General features: G+C 41.0%; 2 protein-coding genes across 2 annotated transcripts; both read left to right on the top strand.

The window, feature by feature from the left end:
- Nucleotides 1-9,795: 9,795 nt before the first annotated feature.
- On the top strand, nucleotides 9,796-16,406 carry LOC100833032 (cell differentiation protein rcd1). The gene is made up of 9 exons (XM_010230128.3): nucleotides 9,796-11,288; nucleotides 11,932-12,003; nucleotides 12,245-12,334; nucleotides 12,488-12,530; nucleotides 12,774-12,880; nucleotides 13,872-13,967; nucleotides 15,526-15,716; nucleotides 15,799-15,874; nucleotides 15,997-16,406. Exons 1-9 carry the CDS (start codon nucleotides 11,061-11,063, stop codon nucleotides 16,117-16,119), a joined length of 1,026 nt encoding a protein of 341 aa, XP_010228430.1. The 5' UTR covers nucleotides 9,796-11,060; the 3' UTR covers nucleotides 16,120-16,406.
- Nucleotides 16,407-17,096: 690 nt separating this feature from the next.
- LOC100832271 (4'-phosphopantetheinyl transferase HetI-like) lies at nucleotides 17,097-21,803 on the top strand. Its single transcript, XM_024460073.1, is given in 10 exon segments — nucleotides 17,097-17,419; nucleotides 18,435-18,451; nucleotides 18,454-18,609; nucleotides 18,898-18,962; nucleotides 19,061-19,162; nucleotides 19,275-19,430; nucleotides 19,865-19,963; nucleotides 20,292-20,421; nucleotides 20,509-21,203; nucleotides 21,407-21,803. Coding segments are annotated over 9 exon segments (957 nt in total). The 5' UTR covers nucleotides 17,097-17,294; the 3' UTR covers nucleotides 20,616-21,203; nucleotides 21,407-21,803.
- The last annotated feature ends 1,787 nt before the right edge of the window (nucleotides 21,804-23,590 follow it).

The following is a 23,590-nucleotide window of genomic DNA, read 5'->3' as shown; positions in this document are numbered from 1 at the left end:
GATTAGTATATGATTTCAGTACGATTATGTGACGGTGGGACTACCCCTGAATTAGTGTTATCTGGATTCTGGAGTATGCAGGAGAAGCCTTTTCCAAACAAGCAAAAGGACTGCTTTATTTCTGTAATGTGTTCAATACAAACCACTGGCATGGTGTGGAGTACTGTTGTTCGAGTCGTATTGTATTATTAACTGCAGCAAGAAAAAGAGACGATGGTTCGATATAGTATGTAGGCTGCAGAACAAATTAAACGCCTTTTTTAATTCCTGAAGGGGTGCATGAGAGATTTCTGGATCATGTTCATATATGGCCTCCCCTACACGTCGCAAATCGAGAGGAAAGCTAGCTCATCATCTTTGGAAAAAGAAGAAGAGGAAAGCTAGCTGTTTTTCTTAATCCTTTGTGACAATCGTTGCTTTCTAAGAGAAGAAAGACCTAAAGCCATCTCAACAAAACTAACAAATTGGGAGGAAAGACTGCCTCCCAATTTGTATTATCATCTCAGGTGGTATAAATACCACATATGGTGCATGATTGCATGTACAACCGTAGTCCAAGCGTGCACCTACTAAAGGTGAACAAAACTCATGGAGCTTGGACGTGGACGCTAACAGCAGGACGTGCATGGACGATCGTGGACCGAGGCAATAGTAGACGACTCGTGGACCATGCATGCACGTCAGGAGCAAACCCAGGTTTGCCAACACACTCTCGCAGTCTCAGCGTCACCGACGCAGAGACCGGAACAGAACTCTTGAATTGGCATTGTCGGGAGCCCCTTGGTCATCACATCAGCAAAATGCTCAGTTGTCGAAACAAGAAGAACGCAAACTTGACCAAGAGCAGCCTTGTCGCGAATGAAGTGAATGTTGAGCTCGGCATGTTTGGCGTGGCGATGATGAACGAGGTTGGCGACGAGGTAGACAACAGACGCGCTGTCGCAGTAAATAATGTTGGCCTTCGACATAGTTCAGTGGAGCTCGGTCAGAAGTTGATCCGAAAGACATGTGAACCTGGTACCTATCCTCTCTCTCACTTCGAATGTGGCAATCAGTGGCATGGAGTTAAGGATTACCCTTCTGTTGGATATAGGCTTCCGTCATTTCCTTTATAACAAAAGTAATGTATGGACAACTCATTAAAGAAGAAACCGACAACAGAATGAACATTTATCCACTGAAAGATTTGCATGAATGGATATCTCCAATGCACGACAGGTACATCTGTACTACAGCTATAAACTATAACTTAAATAGAATACTTAAGATTTCAATTCTCATTATTGTCATTTGGACCAACCTTACTAAATTAAACGTTAAAACAATATCATGCAATCTAGCTACAAAACCCTACAATAAAAACAGGCACGGGAACAATACATACACACTAAGTATTAATTGTAGAGTAATATTGTTGAATTGACATCAGTTTGTGTCAACTCTTCCACCCAATCATTAAAATAGACACACCCAAGCCCACGAAGCTAGATGACATCACTGCATGCACAGTTTTTACCACGCTACATACCAAAATTGACAACAAGAAACTTCACCTGATATTTAGAAAATCCATTTCTTTCCTCAAGAGATGTGCTAATCTGAAGAGGGCAAGGACGCATATGGAACAGCTTAGAGAGTTCAAGGAGGGCTTTCTCCTCTAGACCAGAGCTGCCGAGATTAAACACCAACTGACCCACCAATGCCATCTGTTCTTCCTTTGTCGCTTGCGCCACCTCGGTGCCCTCTGTCCTCCCTCCTACCAGAGAAGGAGATGAAGGCAAGGACTTAGAGGAAGAGGGGGGCCATGTAGAGGGAAGATGGATTCTTTTCTATTTCACAAAGGAAATTAAAGTACTAGGGTTCTTCTATCAAGATGTTAGTGTTACCCCAGCTTCTATTTAAGCACTTTTCCCCTTTCTCTATGCTCATAGAGGGGATTTTTTCCTGTTGAGTTTTCTTTCTCTTGTATACATGAAATAATCCTTCTTGACCAACCATGTGTGGGAACGATCTGCGGGCTAAAGCAAGGCTTTTGTGTTTTCTTAGGAAAAAAATATGTGATTGCTTGTGTTAGCTTCTACAATTATTTGTGTGCTCCTTATTTTGTTGTTTATCCAGTTTTGTCTTTAGCATAACAAACATGGAGTTTATGTCACGAAAAAGGTTTGTCTTGTTGTGATTTTGTTTGCAAGTTTCAAGTTTCAGAAATTATATTGACTGCAAACGTTGTATACCATCTACAATTACACTAGTATTTTTAGTTGTTTGGTAACTATAGATTTATGTCAGGGAGCGACCTCCTCCCCCTGCCCGCTTGTGATTGAATCACTCATCAACCACTGGCTGTTCCATAGTTACCAAACAACTAAAAATAACAGGATAGTTATAAATGGTATACAACATTGCAGTACACATAATTTCTTGAAGTGGACAATTACGGACTAAATGATAACAAAAGTCAAACTTATTTCGTGACATAAGTTGCATGTTTGTTATGCTAAAGACAAAACTGAATAAACAACAAAAGGGGGCACACAAATAATTCTAGAAGGTAACACAATACCTACTTTTTCGTAAGAAAATGCACAAGTCTTGCTTTAGCCCACATATTGTTCCCACAAACGGTTGGTCAAGCAGGATTACTTCACGTATATAAGAGAAAACAAAATCAAAGAAAAAGAAAATCCTCTCTATGAGCAAGAGAGAAAGGTGGTGGAAAAGTGCTTAAATAGAAGGTAAGGCTAACATGTTGATATTAAGAACCCTAGTATTTTAATTTCCTTTGTGAAATGGAAAAAAAATCCATCTTCCCTCTACATGCCCTGTTCCTCCTCTATGACGTTGCCTTCATCTCCTTATTGGCGGGAGGAAGAAGAGATGGAACCAAGGTGGTGCAGGAGGCAAAGGCTGAACATATGGCACTGATGGCTCAATTGGTGCTCAAACTCCACAACTTTGATCTATGGGAGAGAGCACTTATTGAGCTCTCTAAGGTGCTCGATGTGCGTCCTTGCCCTCTTTTGATTAGCGTATCTCTTGAGGAAAGAATTGGATTTCCTAAATCTTCGTGTATACTGCCCCCCCCCCAAAAAAATCCCCAATTACCAATGGTTTCATGTCGGTGCATTGATAGACAGAATTGCGTATATGAGTAGGCCAAGTACAATCACAACACGCGTCAGACCCGTATGCACTAAACTCCTCTAGTAATGAAACTTGGAGGCCATTCGTTTTTTGCTTAGCCCATAGGCATGCCTCCACATGGATGGTGTCAAACCCCCCCCCCCCCCCCAAAAAAAAATCCCCAATTACCAATGGTTTCATGTCGGTGCATTGATAGACAGAATTGCGTATATGAGTAGGCCAAGTACAATCACAACACGCGTCAGACCCGTATGCACTAAACTCCTCTAGTAATGAAACTTGGAGGCCATTCGTTTTTTGCTTAGCCCATAGGCATGCCTCCACATGGATGGTGTCAAATAGGATTACTCTAATATATAAGCAGTAAACAAATCTGAAAGCATGAAGGAAAAAAAATCCCCTCTATGAGGGAGAGATAAAGGTGAGAGTGTTTAAATAGAACCTAGGGCTAACATCAAGATGCATGGAAGCCCTGCAATTTTTATTCCCTTTGTGAATTGGAAGCGAATCCATTTTCCCTCTACATGACCTCTCCTGCTCCAAGTCCTTGCCTTCATCTCCTCTGGTGCGAGGGAGAAGAGGTAGCATTGAGGTGGTGATGGCAGCAGAGGACGAACATATTGCATTATTGGGTCACTTGGTGCACAATCTCCGCAGCCTTAATCTATTCGAGAAAGCCCTCCAGCTCTACAAGGTCTTGCATGTGCATCTGCATCCTCTTCTCAGCGCACCCTCTTGAGGAAAGATTTGGTGTTCCAAAATCTGAAGTGAAGATTCTTGTTGTGAATTTTGGTCTGGATAGTGGTAAAAATTGAGCTTTCATTGATGCAATATGGTTTTGTGTGGTTTGGTGTGTCAGTTTTAGCGATTGGGTGGAACTGTTCGCACAAACTGTTGGCAATTGAACAACATTGCTCTGCAATTGATGATTAGACTGTAAAGAGTGTACTTGTTTAACTCGTGTCTATTTTTATCTTACTCTTGTGGTTAGTCGTGATATTCTTTTAATGTTTAATTTAGTGTTGTTGGTCCACATGGAAACAATGAGAATTAAGGGTTTAAATATTCTGTTTTGGTTGAGTTCAAATGTACATATTGGTGCATTGGGGGAGTGATTTGATCTAGTTTGGTGTTGTTGAGGTGAATTGCGGAGTATATGCGTTGGTGGCTGATACATTTTGAATCAAACAAATGTTGTCATTTGTTTTTTGCTTGTGGTTTCCAGGTGGAAACGGGATTATATTTATGGGATTGAAATGGTGGCATTTCTTAGTTAGGATTATTAGATGAAGGGGTTCCACGAGAGGCTTAAGCATGCTAGTCCGAGGAAGTGGACAATTCCGTGCAAAGTTAGAAGGTAGTTTGCTCTGTTACATTATGTGATTCTAAGTAGAAAGGTTGATGAGAAGTCTTTAGGTGTTGATCTCATTGCAAGTCTTACGAGTGAACTGGGATCTTTGCATCGCAGTTATTATGAGATGTAACTATTTTTTTCCAACTAATGACACTATTAGTTTGGCAGGATTTTTTTTTTGCGGTAAAGGAATTTTGTTGCAGACTTTATTACTTATGCTGAAACTTTGTGTGAATTAGGACCATGAATATGTAATATTTCTCCCTTCCTCATCATGCCCAATTCCTAGCCCTATACACTATATCCTGATCAAGTCATCGCATTCTATACTATATCCTGATCAGGACATCGCCTTCTATACTATATCCTGATCAAGACATCACCGTCGAGGCAAGCAGAGCTCTCAGACTAGATGTTTTTACTTATGGAACATTTGCTTGTTGTAAATTTGGTTCTTGTGCTTGATAGTTGTTCTCCCAAACTTCGGCAAGTGCATAACTTCGAAGCTGTTGTGGTTTGACTATTTTTTATTGAACCAGTTCCATGACAAATTTGTTCAGTGTTAATTCTGTGACAAATTTGTTCAGTTTTATTTATATGTACTACGTTTATGCCACTCCTGAATCCTGAGTGTTTTTTTTCAGATGCATTCTGCTTTAGCACACATGGTTATTTCACTGACTAGTCAACCTTCCATGAGGTTACTGAAGCACTTTATTGTTAACTTAGGATGACAGATTATCTTAGGCTTGTGCTCTCATTCCCGGTATTGCGAATATTTAGAAGCTGTTCGGAAATCCTCCGACTCCCGGCTCCCCGTGCGGATTTGGCAGAGCTAGGCCGAACGGTTTAACTCCGTGGATCAAAAATCGCGGAGTGGAGCACCCCGCAAATCGGAGAGTTCGGCAAACTTACAAAAATGTTGCCAACGCCAGCCCCGAACTTACCTGTTCGATGCCCTCGACCTTTCCCGAATTGTTATCTCGTTCTATTTCTCTCCCATCAGCTCGTCTCCTCCGCTCTTCTCCCTCCTCAGGAGCTCTCGCCGCCGCCGCCGCGCTTCCCCCTCCAGCAAATCCCGCCGCCGAGCTCCTCACCCCCTGGAATCTCCTGCCGCCGCCTCGTCAAGCAGAACAAGCGGCTCGGGACAAGGCGCTCAAGGCAGCTGCCGCTCCGGCGACGGCTCAGCAGTCCTCCTCGTGCCGTCCGCGACCTATCGGCCATGCAACCCGCGTGGAACGGCGAGGTGGGGTTGAAGAAGTGCAAAACTCGTGCAGGGAGGGAACAGCGCGGGAGTGGCGGGGAGATGGGCAGCAGCCATGGTAGCCATGGTGAAGTTCTTCGTGGTTGTCTGCTGAGGAATATTCGGGCGGAGTGGAGCGCTGTCCCAAACAGGATTGGAAAAATCCAGATTTGGACCAAGGAGCGTGGAATTGAGGTTTGGGAGCGGAGTTGACAGATTTAATGGAGTAGAGGGATGCCTAACAGGCCCTTAACACGTGTACTTCTTGTCAAGTCGCTGATTTTTGTTTCTTTGCCCCCTCCAATGCAGGGCCTGTGCAGGGCTGAAATTTTTCCTTCGTAGTGTGCTTAGAAATGGGACATCCGATAGCTGACTCAAGGTGGGTCTTTCTTCCAAGCTGTCTGTTATCGCACTATCATTGCCTGTCCACTGAAGTAGACTAGATCGAAGGATCCAACCAAATACTGACTGTATTTCCTTGCTTAAAACACAGGATGACCCTGCAAACAGCAGTGTCTCAAACAACTGTTGGCTATTGTCCCAGAAGATAACAACAGTAGAACAGCTTCATTGTAATTCCGGGTGGACCGATAACGGAGAGTTTGCTATGTTACTGTTTAAAATTTTGGTTGGACATAATAAATTGCCTCTTATGGAGATTTCTTTGTTTTCGGGTTACAACTTGCGTTTGTAAGGGCATGTTCAATGCAAGGTGTTTAGAGAGGTGCTTGCACAAAATAAACCGGCTTTTGTCTGGTGCTTAATTAGGCACCTCTAGTATAGAAATAAGGACTGGTCCTTGAGAATAAACCGGTTTAATTTTGTAGCACTACCTTAAGCACCTTGCATTGGACAGTAGGTAGAGTTTCTTGTTGGAGAGTTGGAGCCTATTGCCCTGATGCCATTGTCTTACACTTATCTGTGATTATATTGTTGTCCGATTGTGGTGACCTTGTCGATTTTCAAGCTCAGTCTGCGATACATTGTTTTGCTGTGAGATAATAAAATAGTTGTAGCACATCTGTGTGGTGAGATCAATAAAATAGCTGCGGCTACTTGAGAGAAAGAGGAACACACATTGCAAGGTGGCTAGACGATTCTTTCAATTGAAGTAGACACTGTGGCAGCATGCAACACAGCAGAATCGCCGGCCTGTGCTTCTCTGTTCTCCAAATTGCCACACTAGTTTGGTCTCTTTCTTTGGCTTATGAAGATCAAAGCCCTAGCAAGCCTCTTTCCGTGTGACCGACCGACCGTTGGAGCTCAGGATATACTCTTGGCCTTCAACCTCACTTGGTGCTTAGTGGGAGAGCTAAGCACCAAGATGGTGCCTGGGGTTGGACCGTTGGAGGAGGCAAGATAGACTCAGAGACTGCTGGCTCCGGCTCCCTGAGGTTTGTTTTACAGAAGTCCTTTAGTCCTTAGGGTGGCTACTAGCCAGCAATCGCATTTTATGAAAATCCTACAATGGGTTAGCTTGTGAGCTGGATCAGGTATCTGATCACATGACAATGCCGCGACAATGTATTGGTTAGCATTTTTCCAGGCATGTCATATTGTTCGGCACCTCAACGTTGCGTGGATATTTCCCAATCTAAAACAGTAACAGAATCACAGTTCCATCTGATCTGTATACTCCTGAAACACCTTAAAAGAGAGTAGTACATGAGAAGTGATTCTCGGAATCTGGTTGCCACTGAACTTGTGGGTTGTTTCTTTTGAACCATTCCTTTTGTTTCTTCTGTTAAAGAGTTGTAAGCTGTAGATGCTGAAAGCTTTCTGGAGGCCGGGGGTGACTGATTGTGGAAACTGATCGAGGATTACTTGTTTGCAGTAAAGAAGCTATTGTTATCGTTTTGCACACAGATTTCTTGAGGGGTGACTGAATGTGCAAACCTTCCAGGATTACTTGCTGGAAGGGGTCAACTATTTGCTTGTTTTTTTTTCATGTTTACATACGATTGGCTGTATTATTTGAGACGATGTGCAAGTGATTCGCAGAAAAGAATAACAAAATGGGAAAGCGGGCCACGAGATTCCGCTTTCACTGCCCAACTTTACGCTTTCGACCTCTCGAAGCGTAGTTGCTTTCCACAAAGCGCATCAGGAAGACTAAGCGCTTTTCCAGTTTCAAAATCAAGAAAGCAAAAAAGAAAGACGAAGCGCTTTTCCCCTTTGATGCATCGAACCGGAAGGCGAATGGCGGCGGTGCGGCGCCTCGCGGGGAGTCCGCATCCCATCCCGGTGGCTGGCCTCGCGAGACGAACAACCGGTAGTTGATGAGCCCTCCTACCTCCGCCTCGCGGCGGCGCCGCCAAGCGATTCAATCAGGGGCGGGTAGGTGAAGGAGTCGAACTCGCTGATTGAGCTTGGCAAGTTTCCAGGGAGGACGCTCCAGACTCGACAGCAATCAAGTTTGCTCCAGGTATTGGATAGGGATTTGTTTGATTGGCTCATTTTCCCCCTCATAGTTTCGTCGTTAATTTACCTTCTGAAGCCCAGATGTGTTCCGGGTATTGCATTTGCCTTTAGCCCTCGAGTAAGGATTCTATGAGGCAATTGAGATTTTTTTGTTTTGTTTTGAAAACACACCCTGGCCTCAATTGGCGAGCCAGGATTCGACCAAGCCCTTGGACCAAACATTAAGCACACGTAGCTACATACCTCATGGTCTAGGCATAACAAATTATAGCTAAATTTCATAGCTTATGGTGTCTTGACTTAGTGCCGATAGATGATGATGAAGGCGTCGCGGCGAGCTCGAGAAGCACCGTGTGTCTCCATCTTTCGCTCTTTCTACCGCCATGACCTTGTATGTTTTGAAATAATGATTAAAAATAGTATTTGATGTTTTAGAAGAATTCAGTAAAAACCCTACATATGTGAGAATGAACTGTAGTAATCCAAAATTTCTAGGAAAGATATTATATCTGTGGCTTGATTTAAAATCAAGGAGCTAATATAGTAAACTGTACTGCCCAAAATTCACTGTTCTTTTGCCCACATTGCAAAAATGTGTATTGTTTTTAAAATAATTCTCATGTGTTTCTTCAGTTATTTTCTTTTTTCCCGAGATCACTAGAACCCGAACTCCCGAGACAATTACGACCGAGCATACTCTCACGTTTTTACGTTTGTTACTCCTAATTTCCGATCATATGGATCTGGTTCTTCCTCCACTCTGAACCTGTTCAGTACTGTGCTGGGCTGGGTTTGAACTGGGTGCCTAAAGAGGTAAAGGAGCCTGCTGCGAGAAGAATAGGTGGGCTGAATGCAGTCTTACACCATGGGCCATGGGCCTGGTTGCCTGGGGCCCAGCTGCACCCCTGCTGGCCTCAATTAGGAGAAAGTGTAGTGGAATTTAACATGGTGCTATACCAAGATTCTAGAAACTTGCATGATATTCTCGAAAAAAAAGAAACTTGCATGATCATATAGGATGGTACATTATTCTCTAGAAAGCAATTAAACCGTGCTACAAACATGAAAACAATAAATGGACCACATCTGTGTCGTGATGAGATAAGAATAACATGCAAACGATATGTAAACCTGATACTATTTGCTGCCCATTGTGCCAATCAATGGTAGAGTTATGTAGTGCCTTTTTGCGGGATTTTAGATTTCTCATTTTCTTTACTACAACAAATCAAAGAAGAAACTGACAACGTGATGACCATTTGTTTGGTGAAAGATTATGATGAATAGATAGCGTCATTGCTTGCTTATGACACCAATGAAGAAGCACATAAATTTGTTTCCGTTACTTTGTGCTCGGGAAATCTTGCTGTAGCTATTTTAATCCCATAGTTGTTGCATTTCATTCTGGTATAAGCATTCAAAATCGTTTCTCTTGGTGCTGTGCCTCATATGATTTTTTTTTTTGATGGGAATGCCTCATATGATTATATATGCCCTCTTATGTTGAATGCAATGTTGAGCAGCAAGGTTGCTACTTCTGATGAGCGAATTGCTTTGGAGCATCTTCTTCATGATTTGTTAGATCCAGAGCTCAATTGAAATGCTCTTTCTGAGCTACATAAGGTATTTTATTTCAAATTTTTCCTCCTAAACTATCTATTATTACACCATCTCTTATTCAACTTGATGTATTATTTCAATAGTAATCGGCTCTCTTAAGCTGCTTTAAGTTGATTATGGTAACATCTTCGTTGATTATTATGTTTTACCTAGTTTAGATGAATTTGTCCACAGATCTCATGAAATAAATCGTGATATAGTGATACACCGTTTTGAGTGAATAATATGCGAGTATAGTGAATTTAGGAATAGTTGTTCTTGTCCAACATAAACGCACCTAGTACCAGAAACATGGGTGAATAATACGTAAAGTAGACATGAATACATGCTTATTGAATAACCAGAAAATGCATTGGTTTCTTTATGTAATTTATCTTTTTATTATCATGTATGATTTATTTGTATATTAAAGAGAACTTATATGACCCTGCTGTAAATAATATTTGTTAACAAAAAAGCATCTTTATTTGTATTATCTTCACAGTCCTCCCGGAAATAAATAAATTTTGAAATGGTTGCATTGATTTAGATTATCTGTTCTTAGGAAAATAAATAAATGTCCTCATTGCCACCACTGTTTCATTTTGTCACAATTAAATAGGATATGTTATGCAAGCATCATATACTATCGATGCTTAAGAATAAGAATGGAAGTGTTGGAGCGGAGATCCCAACAATAGATCTTATTATAAAATGATGTACATCGGATATGGGTGTGGACAGGTATGGATGAAGTGACCAGGTTGAAGAGTTACAACTTAACATGGCAAGTTTAAAGAAGCAAAATTTGTAATAGTTTGCATTCTCCATGAGCAAGTGAAGGAAAAAAGATCCACAGATTTAAAATGTTCAAAACTACAAGTGAAAGCATGGACAAGCCATTATGCACAACATTATTTGTGCAAATGTGGCAGTCTCATCACAGATCTATAGTTAAAATAGTAGTGTAATTGTAAATGGTATAGAATGCAGAAAACACAATCCATAAAGTGGACGATTGCAGACTAAATTACTAAACTTATTTCGTGACGTGAACTCTATGTTTGTTACGCTAAAGACAAAACCGAATAAACAACGCAAAAGCTACCAAAACTGATTACATACTTTTTCGTGAGAAAACGGAAAAGTTTGTTGTAGCCCACAGATCATTCCCCCACACGGTGGGTGCAAACCAGGATTATTTCACGTATAAAATCCCCTCTAAGAGCAAGAGAGGAAGTGGTAAGAGTGACTAATCTTGATACAAGAAAATCCTTGTATTTTAGTTTCCTTCGTTAAATGGAAAAGATTACATCCCCCCTCTACATGGCCCCCTCCACCTTCTCCTCCTCCTCCTCCTCCTCCTCCAAGTCTTTGCATTTGTCTCGTTCTCCGGCGAGAGGGAGAAGAGGTGGTACTAAGGTGGTGCAGGAGGCAAAGCACGAACCCATGGCAATTGTGGGGCAGTTGGTGCGAAATATCTTCAACTCAGATCTACGGGAGAAAGCCCTCCTTGAGCTCTCCAAGGTGATCCATGTGTGCTTGCATTTTTCTGATTAGCGCATCTCTCGAGGAACAAATTGAACTTTCCTAAATCTTCGTGTACCCCCCCTCCCCCCACCCCCACACGCACACCAAAAAAAATCCCCAATTGCTAGTGTATTGCACGAAACCAAAGTTCTCAAACTAGATATTATTTATGGAACACCTTCAATTGCTTAGTATAGATTTGATGGTTGTCTCTAATAGTTGTTCTCCCATACTTTGGCAAGTGCAAAACTTTTAAGTTCTCATCCTATGACTATTTTTATTGAATCAGTTCTATGACAAATGTCTCCATTGCTACATCATCAAATAATTTTTTGTTTATTTATGCACTATAATAGGCATGTTCAATGCCTAAATTGCATACTGTTATACTGAAATAGTTTTTCAGGGATAGGAATCCATTCCAAACTGAATGAAATTTCGCTTGTCAAGTGGTGCTGCTTTGATGATGAGATGTGCTTTTTTTTATCTTTTACCAACTGATTTATCTTCAGTTCTTATGTGGTTGATTAATTCAGGAATGGTTTTGAGCTAAAACATGATAAGTTGTATATGCACTCATTGGCACGCTACATCATCAAGAGAAAAATTTAATGTATAATGTTGTTTATGGCAACTTCAGAAGACAGAGACGGTTGAGGATCTGGCTCTGCTGTTGTGGCACTCGAGAGGCATAATTTCCGAGCTGCTCCGGGTATGTTTTGAGCCTATTTCATTAATTGTGTTTTGTGTCCAGTATGTTATCGAGGTCAGTTGTTCTTGGTCGTACTCAATTTGCATGCAGTTGGTGACCATAACAGTTATTGTCAATACTCAATATAACAAAGGAACTGTGTCATACCTTCTATTTAAATTTTCTTTAAAAAACCTTCTATTTAAGTTTTGACATCTTTTCTTTCTCACCGATATTTTTGGCTTCTTGGAAAATTAAACAGGAGATTGTAGAAATCTACCCTGCTCTTTCATCCCCAAATTTAATGCAGGCTGCATCGAATCGAGTCTGCTATGCACTCACACTTTTTCAGGTAAACTTTTAGGCAGAAAATGATAGCAAAAACATTTGGTTGTTGGTCGCATATTGCTCTGCAAGTAGAAGTTTTTTTTATGTTTCTTCATTATCACTTTAACTTCCCATATTATATTTTATGTCATAACCTCTTTTATTATTATTATTGCAGTGTGTTGCATCACACCCTGAGACTAGGACTCTGTTTGTAAATGGTAATGAGCATGACTATGCATATCGTCAGAGATTGAATACACTGTTAGATTGCATCATCAATTATCTTCCTTTTCCCTAAATATTTTCGTCTCACCATTTTCTGGTAGACATTAGCTGGTATATGATATCTGACTTTTTTCACACAAAAATTTAGAGTGTCTGTTTTTAACTTCTATAATACCTTAGATTTTGGATTTCTTGGTATTAGTGATTTACTTTTCCTTTTATTTTGTTGTTTTCAGCTTGTATTCCGCAGTACTTATACCCATTTCTGCAAACCGTCGACAAGTCCAAGCCTTTTGAGTACTTGCGGCTTGCCACTTTGGCCGTAATTGGTGCTCTTGTTAAGGTAATTCACCTGGAAGGCTGGAAGTCTACATTCTTTACATTGCCTTACACTAGAATGCTAGATAGAGAAAATTGATCCCATTCACAACTTATTATCTTCTACTTCTTGGATAATTTTTTACTACGTGTTTAGCAGAGTCTAGTGAACCCTTAGTCTACCTTCAAATTACCTGATCCAAACATAGGTAAATATCAAGGTTTTCACCACATGATATAGTTCTCGAGTGCTGGTAACATGAATAATTAGCCTAGCTTCAAATGTTTTGAACCTTAATTGCAATGTAACTTTTTATCATATTCTGCTTAAACGAGTTTAACAAGGAGACTAGGGTCTATGGAGGTGGGAGATAGCCATAGGTTGGGATGGGAGAATATGGTGGGCTGAGATAACAAATAGATGGTAGATACTTGTTCTTGCATGATTAATTATGAGATACATGGCATCCTTATATAATGGATTTTACTAACTGGATGACCTGGTAGCAACATGTCCGAGCTGTTGTGCCGTCCCTGTCCAACATGTCCATCTATCTGCTGGGGTCGGTGTTTACTGATTTTCTCTTTCAATGCCTGCAACGTTGTGTGGGACCATGGCATGGGTGTTCCATTGGAATGTCTCTTAGACTTGCAACCAATTCATATATTAATGTAACGATAATCAAGGCTTTTGTGCTTTCTCAAGGAAACAATCTTTTTTTTTAGCTTAACTCAAGGAAACAATCTGGATAACCCAGTAATACCGATGATTATGAACTTGATGATTCAAGATTTTATGCTATCCATATGAAACTGTTGATGTATCTCGAACCAAAATTTACAGCTGTATCTAAGAAATTAAGCCTTGATTGAAAGAATAAACTTCTTTTGTTGCACTTGCTCCTCAGTCTTGCCCTTCGCTTTGTTTAAGTGCATCATAACATACTAAAGCCCCTGTTTGTTTTTGTCAATGCTAATCCTGCAATGTCTCTTTTCATTTTGATATGTGCATGCAGGATAAGGATGCCGAAGTTATCAATTTTCTGCTGGGATCAGGAGTCATTTCTTTGTGCTTCAATATCATGGAGATAGGCGACGAGCTTTCAAAAACTGTATGTAGCTAACCACCTTAATTGTAATGTAAAATTTTATCATATTCTGCTTATGCTCAGCCATATCATATAATTTATTAGGAAAATAACGCGGAGAATTCTCTCCCATCCCTGCCCCCACCAGGTTCACAGTCCCATGGGATACCCATGGCCCAGTTAGAAAAATAAGCTAAATGTAATTTAAAGTCATAAAATGGCTTAATTGATTTACACGTATTTATGCATAGTTTTTCTCCAGATTTTGCTTCAAAATTTAAATCCTGACTTATAGATTCAAGTTTCAGTCCAAAGATATAAGAAACAAGTACCTGTTTCATGCCAAAATCTGTGATATGTAAACCACCTTTAATCTTTAGTCTGTTTAGCCATAAGTTTACATGGAACATAATCGTGTTCTCAGCTTGCATCACTTGACTGTCAGTCCTGATCTTGACATGCTTTATACTAATATGCATGTGTCCTGATTTTGACATGCTTTATACCTTGTTTAATCGGGATAATCTTTGATATTGCCACCTAGAGATTTTTGCTTATTATCAGTTGCACATATCTCAGATATCTGAGAAGTTTATTTGTTAAGTACATTATAGTATTATACTACGCTCACCCAATATGGCAGATTAGTTATATGCAGGAGAGTTTCATGCAAATGCATAAGAAATAAAGACGAGTAAAAGGGGTTAGGCTCCAGGGACCTTCCCCAAGCGATCTTTCAGAAAACAACAAGAAAAGTTAAAAAGACTAGATAAACGGCCTAGGGCTGGAGCCCGTGCTCCAAAATATGATATCTTACAATAACCGGAGAGAAAATCAGAGTTAGAGCCTTAGGCGCATATAAACCTGCGTTCCTTCTGTACGTGCCATGCGACAAATAATTAGGCTATCAAAGCTCATTTCTTCTCCCCCTTAGTTTTTCCGTTGATTCTTGTCGAAACCAAGGATTGTCCAGAATCATAGTCCATAAGGTTCCAGAGATATAACAGCCAAGCAGAGGGTGTTTAATGTTGATGTATTTGTCGATTGATTGGCAGAAGACGCGATAAGTGTGATTCGAAAGGTCACATTTAGTGAGTCACTCTGCCATTCAACACAGTCTTCTAAGCACCCACACGATGAAGATTTTGCAACACAGACGTGCCCACATCTTCCAAACGACATGCACAGAGCCACAAATCTATAATCAACCGAGGCAACAAAGAGTTATGCTGGTACTTCAAACTGCAATATTATTCACTTAACTCACAGTTGGTCACATTTTTGTACAGAAATTTACAGGTTCACGTGTTATATCATGATGTAGATCCACAAAGCACATTTCACATGTGACTTCCCCGGAGTTATGCTGCTACTTTGTGTAGCAGATGCATTTGTAGTTTTGTACCACTTGGTCCCATCAATTAACGTAAAGTTGAGTAGCAGGATCTTAAGTCTCTCTTTGCAGGTGGAGTTAAAAGTGGAAGCAAAGTCCCAGAAATAAACCCCATAACAAATTGCCCCTCGCTCTGGTGATTCTTATGACCATTGCTCGGATTCACTGATCACGTGAATGTATATGCAGGCGGCTACTTTCATTGTTGAAAAGGTTCTGCTCGAAGATGTTGGGCTGGACTATTTTTGTGAGACTCCTAAGCGTTTCTTTGACATGGGTTGGGCTTTAGCAAACATGGTTGAATCACTGACTGACCGCCCTTCCACGAAGTTACTGAAGCACATTATCAGTTGTTACCTCAGGCTGACGGAGATTCCTAGGTTTGTGCCATCATTCCCAACATTTTGAAATCATTTCACACCTCTTTGCAAGTCAGCCAATATTTATTTCTTCCCTCTCCAGTGCCAATGCCCGTGGAACGCTGCATGGTTTCATTCCTCCCGTGCTGAGGGACCGGACGTTTGATAACTGTCTCAAGGTGAGTCTTATTCCCAAAGCTGTCTGTTGTCACAAATTCATTGTTGGCGCACTGAAGCAGGTGTCACGCGAGATCGAAGGATCCAACCAAATACTGACTGCATTTCCTTGGTTAAAACGCAGGATGAACCTGAAACACGGCAGCGTCTCAAACGACTGCTGGAAATTGTCCCGAAAGATAACGGGCCAGAGAAATTGAGTGATCTCGTCGCCGCTGCAATTCGCCACAAGCGACGCTCCATCTAATTGTGAATTGCACAATGTGCTGCAGTTTCCATTCAGAAAACAAAAAAAACTGTTTGTTGTAATAACAAGTCTTCTGCTGGCTTTCGGCATCCTGAATCATTTAGAAACTTGTAATAAACCGGGGAAGAAACTATGGTTCTTCTCTTCTGTTGCATCTGGTTGCTATTTAAACAGCTTCATCGTGATTCCGTGTGGACTAATACCTGAGAGTTTGCTGTATTACTGTTACAATTATGGTGCTAGCACACATGAATTTGCTCAGTCATGCATGGTCATGGAGATTGTTCCTTCGTTGCGTTATACTGTGCGTTGGTAAGTAGGTAAATTTTCTGCTGGGAGAATTGGTTCGTATATTCCTGTTGCCCTGGTCATAGTAGTCTTGAACATTGACATCCTCACGGACAACTATTCTTGTTACTGATGTTATTTTCTCGGACTTGTTTGCGATTTGCGGGTCATGCCACCATCGTGACTCTGTCAATTTTTAAGCTCACGACGAGAAGCACGATGTATATTTGTCCCTGGCTAGAAAACTCTTGTTTCAATGTAAGACGTTAGTTTCTTTAAATGGAGACAAATTTTCAAACTTTGACATCCATATTTACAAAATATTCAAATTGGATACTTGAAAAATCGTAGTCGGGGCGCTTCACCCCATCACGAAGCGGAACCTGCCCAGAGTCATTTTTCCGCACTTGAGTCGTCCCAGCACTATGACTTCGTTGATCTTTAAACTTACGATTAACAACACAATCTACATGGATAGATGTGTTTCGATTCGAGACTTGAGAGTGTTTATTTCTCAGTCAACAATCAAGATATTTTTGTACTCCCTCCGATCTTAAATTCTTGTCGTTGTTTTAGTACATATTTTTTTCGTTGTTTTTGTTCAAATTTGTATTAAAATAACAATAAGAATTTAAGATTGGATGAGTATCTTTAAATTTTCGCGAATCTCACTGATTGCATCCTGCCGTTGGATAGCGTCGCCTCACAAATACTCAGCAAAGTGTCATTGGCTGGGTCTGCACCGCCGCCGAGCTTCCCTGCTCCCGGTGCGGCGGACTCAAGAAACCAACAGGCCGGCTCCCGGCTGGTCCCTTCTTGCCACCGCCTTCTCCGCTGCCGCGCCATAAACCAAATCGGGAGGAGCAGAGGCCAAGCACCCGAGCCGCATGCACCACCGCCTCCTCCGCTGCCGCGCGATGCCTCTCCCGCCGCTGCCGCTGAAGACGCCGGGGGTTTCCGGCCGGCGCCTCTTCGCGTCCCTCCCGCCGCCGCCACCTCTCCGGTTCCGGAGGTACGCCCTCCCTTCCTTTGAAGTACCTTGCAATTAGGTTGTGAGTTTCTGGGAACTGGGAGCCTGCTGGGCCGATGGTAGATCTGGGGAAAGCTAGAGACGGCTAGTAGCCAGATACATGAAACCAGTATGGCGATATGGCATTTGCTGGTATATGCATTTAGATACAGGAAGTAGTGCATTATATCTGACAATATTAGAAGATGGCAAGATCGCTGGTAGCTTCCGGTTGCCATTTCTAAACCTATGTGGATCACTAACAGCTCATTTGGCACCCATCATTTGGGTCTAGAATTTTGGAATTCATTTTAAGTTCCAGAAACGAACTTGTTTGGTTGGCACGGAATTGACCACAGGAATTCAATCTCAAATTCATGGAATTGCACTATAACTAACCCCAATTCCTCTCCAAAAGCCATCATTTCTTTGGAATTGTCTCTCACTCTACAAATCCATGTGGTAGACAAACATTAATTTGAACAAGTAATTCAAATTCAACCAAATGAAATCCTATAAAAAATTGGATTTCATTTCATTTCTACCAAATGAAATGAAATGATGGTTGCCAAACGGGCTGTAAAAGTCAAATTAGCCACTGTCCTTAACTTCCTATGTGCATGACAGTAAGGTAGTAAATGAGCATTGAACATATCAGTAACCACGCAGTCACTATACTAGTTCTCCTGCAAGAGTAAACAAACCAGTGATGTTAAACAACTGCTATTAGAGGATGAGACGATCATTTGCTAAGATTGTAGTTTGTGGACTTCATTCGGGCTTGCAATGGGCATTTGCTAAAGGAGCTTTGGCCTGGAATTAACCAACAACTCAAGAAATGAATCACCTTGTAATATAGCTTTGGGTCGTTATTTCTCTTGGGTTGCACAAAGCCTGTGCTTGATGAGAGTGTAACTCTTATCTTTTACATTTACAAATTGTTGATCTTTACTTGTCGCAACAGCGGTGCATTATAATATTTTGAGGACATCAGTCTGTGTGTTTATCTCTTCTGTAGAGAGGTGCATGTTTGGTATCTTTGCCTGACGAGTTGACTGATCACTCCCAACTGAAGATATATGCGGAACTCCTTTCTCCAGCTGAACGAAAGTATGCTTTGTCTATGAATGAAACAACATTGCAGAAAGACGCTATGTTGTCCCGTGCATTGTTGCGCACCACTCTCTCAAGATGTATGTAACCACCAACCGCCTATTGAATATTTGATTGCATTTAATGTAATTTTCATGCCTGTTAGTATGTTACTATCATCCAATAATTGTTGTCTGCAATCTTGTTATTAGGAGTTATTCAATCGAGAAATTTGGTGCAGATGTTAGATTCACTAGTGTAGGCACTCCCTTATACTAGTATATTCTTGTCTTGTTACTAATTATATTTTATGTAGCATCAAACATGTCATGGGATAGCACTACAGAATCACTGATATGCTTATTGCTAATTTGTTTGAACTAGACTAGATACAGATTGTAAAATTGATCCAAGGTCATTTGAGTTTAAGAAGAACAAATTCGGCAAACCTGAGGTAAGAGGTTATATACTTCAGGGTTTCTTTTATCTGGAGTTTAAAGTCTTGTAAGTTGTAACTAAGATCCCTTTAAAGTACTTTCCATGTTTGATCAGATAGTGTGGCCACCTGATGATAGCATTGTGGAACGACCTTTGCATTTCAATATTTCACACACATCTTCTTTGATTGCCTGTGGCATTGCCATTCATGCTCATGTATGTTCCTTTTCCCTGTGTCTGCCAAAAGTGAGAGAAAGAAATGCCCATATTTCGATCTGTTGCTGTGGAAGTTATTCAGTTGACATTGATGTTTTATGTACTGACTCAGATTGGCATTGATATTGAAGAGAAGAAGCGGAAGACAGCCAAGAGTATTTTATCTCTTGCTTGCCGTTATTTTACCCCTTCTGAAGTTGACTATCTAGCTGAGATTTCTGATTTGGATGCTCAGCGGAAGGAATTCATAAAACTATGGACTCTTAAAGTTAGTGCTGCTCTCTTTGCTCCTCTACTTTACAGCCCTTCCCTATGCAAATCACTATATTGTGCCGATTTGCTGTCTGTCTATCAACTGATTCATGAATCATGACGTAATCTAATGTGACCACATAAAGCACACAGTAGCTGACTTTGTTGTTCTTTCCTCTATAAATCAGGCTTGGAACTAACTTGCTAACTCGTACGTAACATATGATGGTATTAATTGTATCAAATTGAAGGACCCATAGGATGGGCTTCTGTCTTATGAATAATGTTTCGTGGAAAAAGGAATCACTATAAGAAGAGTTAGCACCAAAGTTGGGTTTGCACAAAATATTGCCCTATGTAAATTAAATATTAATAATACTGATTACTGATATGAAGGTGCAAAATATATTGCTTACATGGAGCTACCATTGATATCTATCTAAATTCTAGGAAGCATATGTAAAGGCTCTTGGAAGGGATTTCTCAGGTGCTCCATTCAATAGGTTTTCAATCGTGTTGGGAACAAGTCAGGGAATTCAGATTTCTAAGGTATGTGGTTGTTTGACCTTTCCCCTTTATTGGTGTCTTTAACAAACATATACTGCATGTGAAAGGGAGCTCCAGATCTATGTGTGTGAACACAATTCACATGATATTTTGCGACACCTTCTGACACGTGGGTCTTCTGGACCCTGGGCCCCTAACATTTGTTTTGACCAAACGGTCAGTAGTCATATTAAGCAAATTTCATAAGGAATTGTATCTTGTCTTTATTTATCCTAGAACATCATAGAAGTCAGCCACTTTGTTATTTCATTTTGCAATTTAACATCAAACCATCTTATTGATCTGCCTGGTTTCTTGTTGGATTTGCCAGGCATCAAAATTATGCAATGATACCCATTCTGGTTGTGATAATCTGTCTGAGAATTGGCAATTTACACTAGCCGAGCTGAATAGTTCTCACTACATGGCAGTCTGTATAGAGGACGATCCCAGAAATCTAGGTTTGTACTTCAACTTTCCAGTCTGGAGACAAACGGTTTGATTATCTTGTTCTTTCAGTCGCTCATTGTCGTTGGTGCATGTTGCAGGTTCTGAAAATTGTCCTGTACCAGTAGGATTAAAAGTATGGAAGACCATACCGTTTGTAGAAGATACACTTGTCTCTGGAACAGAAGCGGTAAAACTTATTGCTTGAATATGTCAGGACATGTGCCACAAGGTGGTTTCGACCAGATAGTTTCACCAGATGACAGTATGATGCCAGATTTTGTTTTGCACCAACTAGGTGGCCAAACTCTGAGGCTCTGAGCATTCTTGAAGCATGGTAATGGATGCTTGACATTGTGAAATAGCAAGAACCTAAGAATGTAACAGAATATACTTAGGATTTAGGATTTTTTTTTCATTTGCTTTCAGCCTGCGAGAACAATCTATTTCCGAAGGAATAAACCACTCTCTCATTTTTCTTTTTTCATCATCGCAGACGTGTTTGGGTTCCCATTTAGCTACAATCTGACATCGTTGAAACATTGGTACTTCATCTATGCATATGCTTCTACCAAAGGCTGACGTTACTCTGTGTTTGAGATGGGTCTTTTTTTTTTTTCTGCAAGCCCGTGTGTGTTTGAGATGTTGAGAGCATTTTATGTTTGAGATATGAAGATGTACCAGCTTTCAAGTTTAGTCGTCTGTCTTGGCTCTCCCTTTGTGTCGCCAACACTGGTAGCCTTCTCTATGATGAAGAGTTCACAGACTACCTTCACCAGTATCCAGATAATTTCAGGTTTCCAGACTTATCATGCTCGAAAATTCATTTCAGAGTATCATATAGTTGAGAATGCTACTTACCTGTTCTTTGTTGATTAAAGCATTATGTCCATTTACTTGTGCAATTCAGATCTCTACGAGCCAGTTGTTTTTATGTCTGTCTTAAGTACGGCTGCTTGATTCTTGTGCGAACTGACTCAACTTTTGTCAACCTTGCAGGTATGCCAATGAACTAAGCCGGGAGCAGAAGAACAAGAGCTGTGGCAAGATGTACGTCCAGTACAAGATCGAGGAGTAGAGTGATGAGATTTTCAAGCTTTTGGATGCTGGTGTGCGCATCTGCTTTTGCAGTTTGAAGGGGATGATGCCAGGGATCCAGAACATGCTCAAGAGAGTAGACGAGCAAAGAGGTGAGAGTTGAGACAAGAAGCTGGCACATGGATGAGGTTTACAAGGTTACAGTGTCATGGATCATGATTATTTAACCGCGATGAAAAACGTAACAGATAAATGAATTATGCTCGCTTGGATTGTAAAATTGTCAATATTCACAAGCTTCTGCCTCACCCTCACATGATGAATAAAAACAAAGCGCACTTTTGGCTGTGAGGTCCTACATACCAGCTAGTTATTCCTGTCCATCTACTGCTCTACATGCTGAGTTGTAAAATTGTTTTCAAGTGCCCATCTTGCTGTATACATGTCATAACTTTCATGCACTAAAGCAACATTGTTATCAGAAGGCTAGCTAAGCTGCAGCTCCGTTTTATCTATATGGTCAAAAGGATGCTAATCCCCATCATGTGGCATGATTGATGCCTTAATTTATGCATGCTTTATTTGGTCTCTTCCAAAGCACCTGCATTCTGGAGCAATCTAAGGAAAAGATGTGTCTTAAGGATAAGAACATATCAAACTCCCTGCCTTTTTCCATCATTGTGCCACTTTTCCACTTCTGTTCCTGGTCATGCAAGAAGTATGACAAAGAGAAGATTCCTGGCATCATTTTCATGCACATGCTGACATGCCATGCAGTTTTCTTTCTTGTTTCAGCTGATGAAGGTGATCGCTACCCCTGCATCTCTTCTCTCCATGAGACCATGACCTGTATGCAAAGGTTACGGGTGCTGCAGCTGGGAAAGACTGTAAATGGAACCAACTTTTCAGACAGGTTCAGGTGTTCTGGTAGTGAATTTAGGTGAGCTGTACCTTTCAGCTTCCCTTTTTGTCCAGCTTCCAGGCTCTCATGCGGATCTTGTGGGCATGCTACTTTAGGTGCATCCTTCACTGTCAGGTGCCCAAAAGACACTTTCAGTTATTTCCTCTTTGTTTCTACCAAGAACAGCTGTGCCTGTATGTATACGGTCTCGCTTCATAATTGTGAGGTGTATGAACCCTTTCACACTTCATCACCATTGAGTTTGAGAGATAGGTTTTTCTTCTTTTAGGAAAGCCCGTTTGTTAATTCTTCCACTTGATGAAGACCTTAACTGGATGTCTGGATGCATGGTACCAATAAAAAGGCATCTTCCTGTTGTCTCAACTGCCAACATGAACATGCCACTACAGATCTACGATGAAACTAATGGCTCTATCAGATCCAAATCCAGACCCAGTACTTTATTCTAGAGGTGTCGAGTGCATGATCTTCACATATTGATTTCCATGTGCAGCTGAAATTTATAATGAGGTGTTTCGAGTACACATATGATCGAATTGTTCATTCTTCATTTTATTCCTTGAGAGGGAGGAAAGTAGGAAACCATGAAAAATTAGATGGTACTTCGTCCGTCCCATATTAACTGACTTTCTATTACATGTATCTAGACATATTTTAGTATATAGATACGTCCATATTTAGATTTAAATCAGACAGAGAGAGTATTATAAAAATAAGGCAGGATGTCCATGGTGGAATAAAACACCATGGTGTCCAAGCTTTAGAATGGTTAAAACAATGGTTCTAGATGAAAGAGATTACTCCCTCGGTCTCATAATTCTTGTTGCTGTTTTAGTTCAGATATCCTTTACTTTATTTTTTATTTTTTCTACGGGGATGTACTTTACTTTATTAAACCCCTTGGAATCAAGATACAATTACGGAATAAACTATGGCCCCAAATAACAACGGGAGGAGAAAAACCAAAGTGCATGCCAGACGGTAAAACGCAACGCAACCCAACCCGGCTTGGCACGGCAGCGCCAAAGCATCCAGCCGGCAGATCCAACGGCCGTCCTCAAACCCGGCGCGCATCTCGAGAAGCTCAAGGACCCCCACCCCTCCTACATTCCTACTGTACTGCTCCCCGCCCCCTATCCAGCTCAGCACCCCCTACGACTCTTCCACCCCCGCAACTGACTCCCGGGCCCCACTCACACGTCACACTCCCACTCCACGGAAAG

This window comes from Brachypodium distachyon, chromosome 1 (genome assembly GCF_000005505.3).
Source record: "Brachypodium distachyon strain Bd21 chromosome 1, Brachypodium_distachyon_v3.0, whole genome shotgun sequence".
NCBI classification, from domain to species: Eukaryota; Viridiplantae; Streptophyta; class Magnoliopsida; order Poales; family Poaceae; genus Brachypodium; species Brachypodium distachyon.
This window is presented reverse-complemented; position numbering and strand designations above follow the sequence as displayed.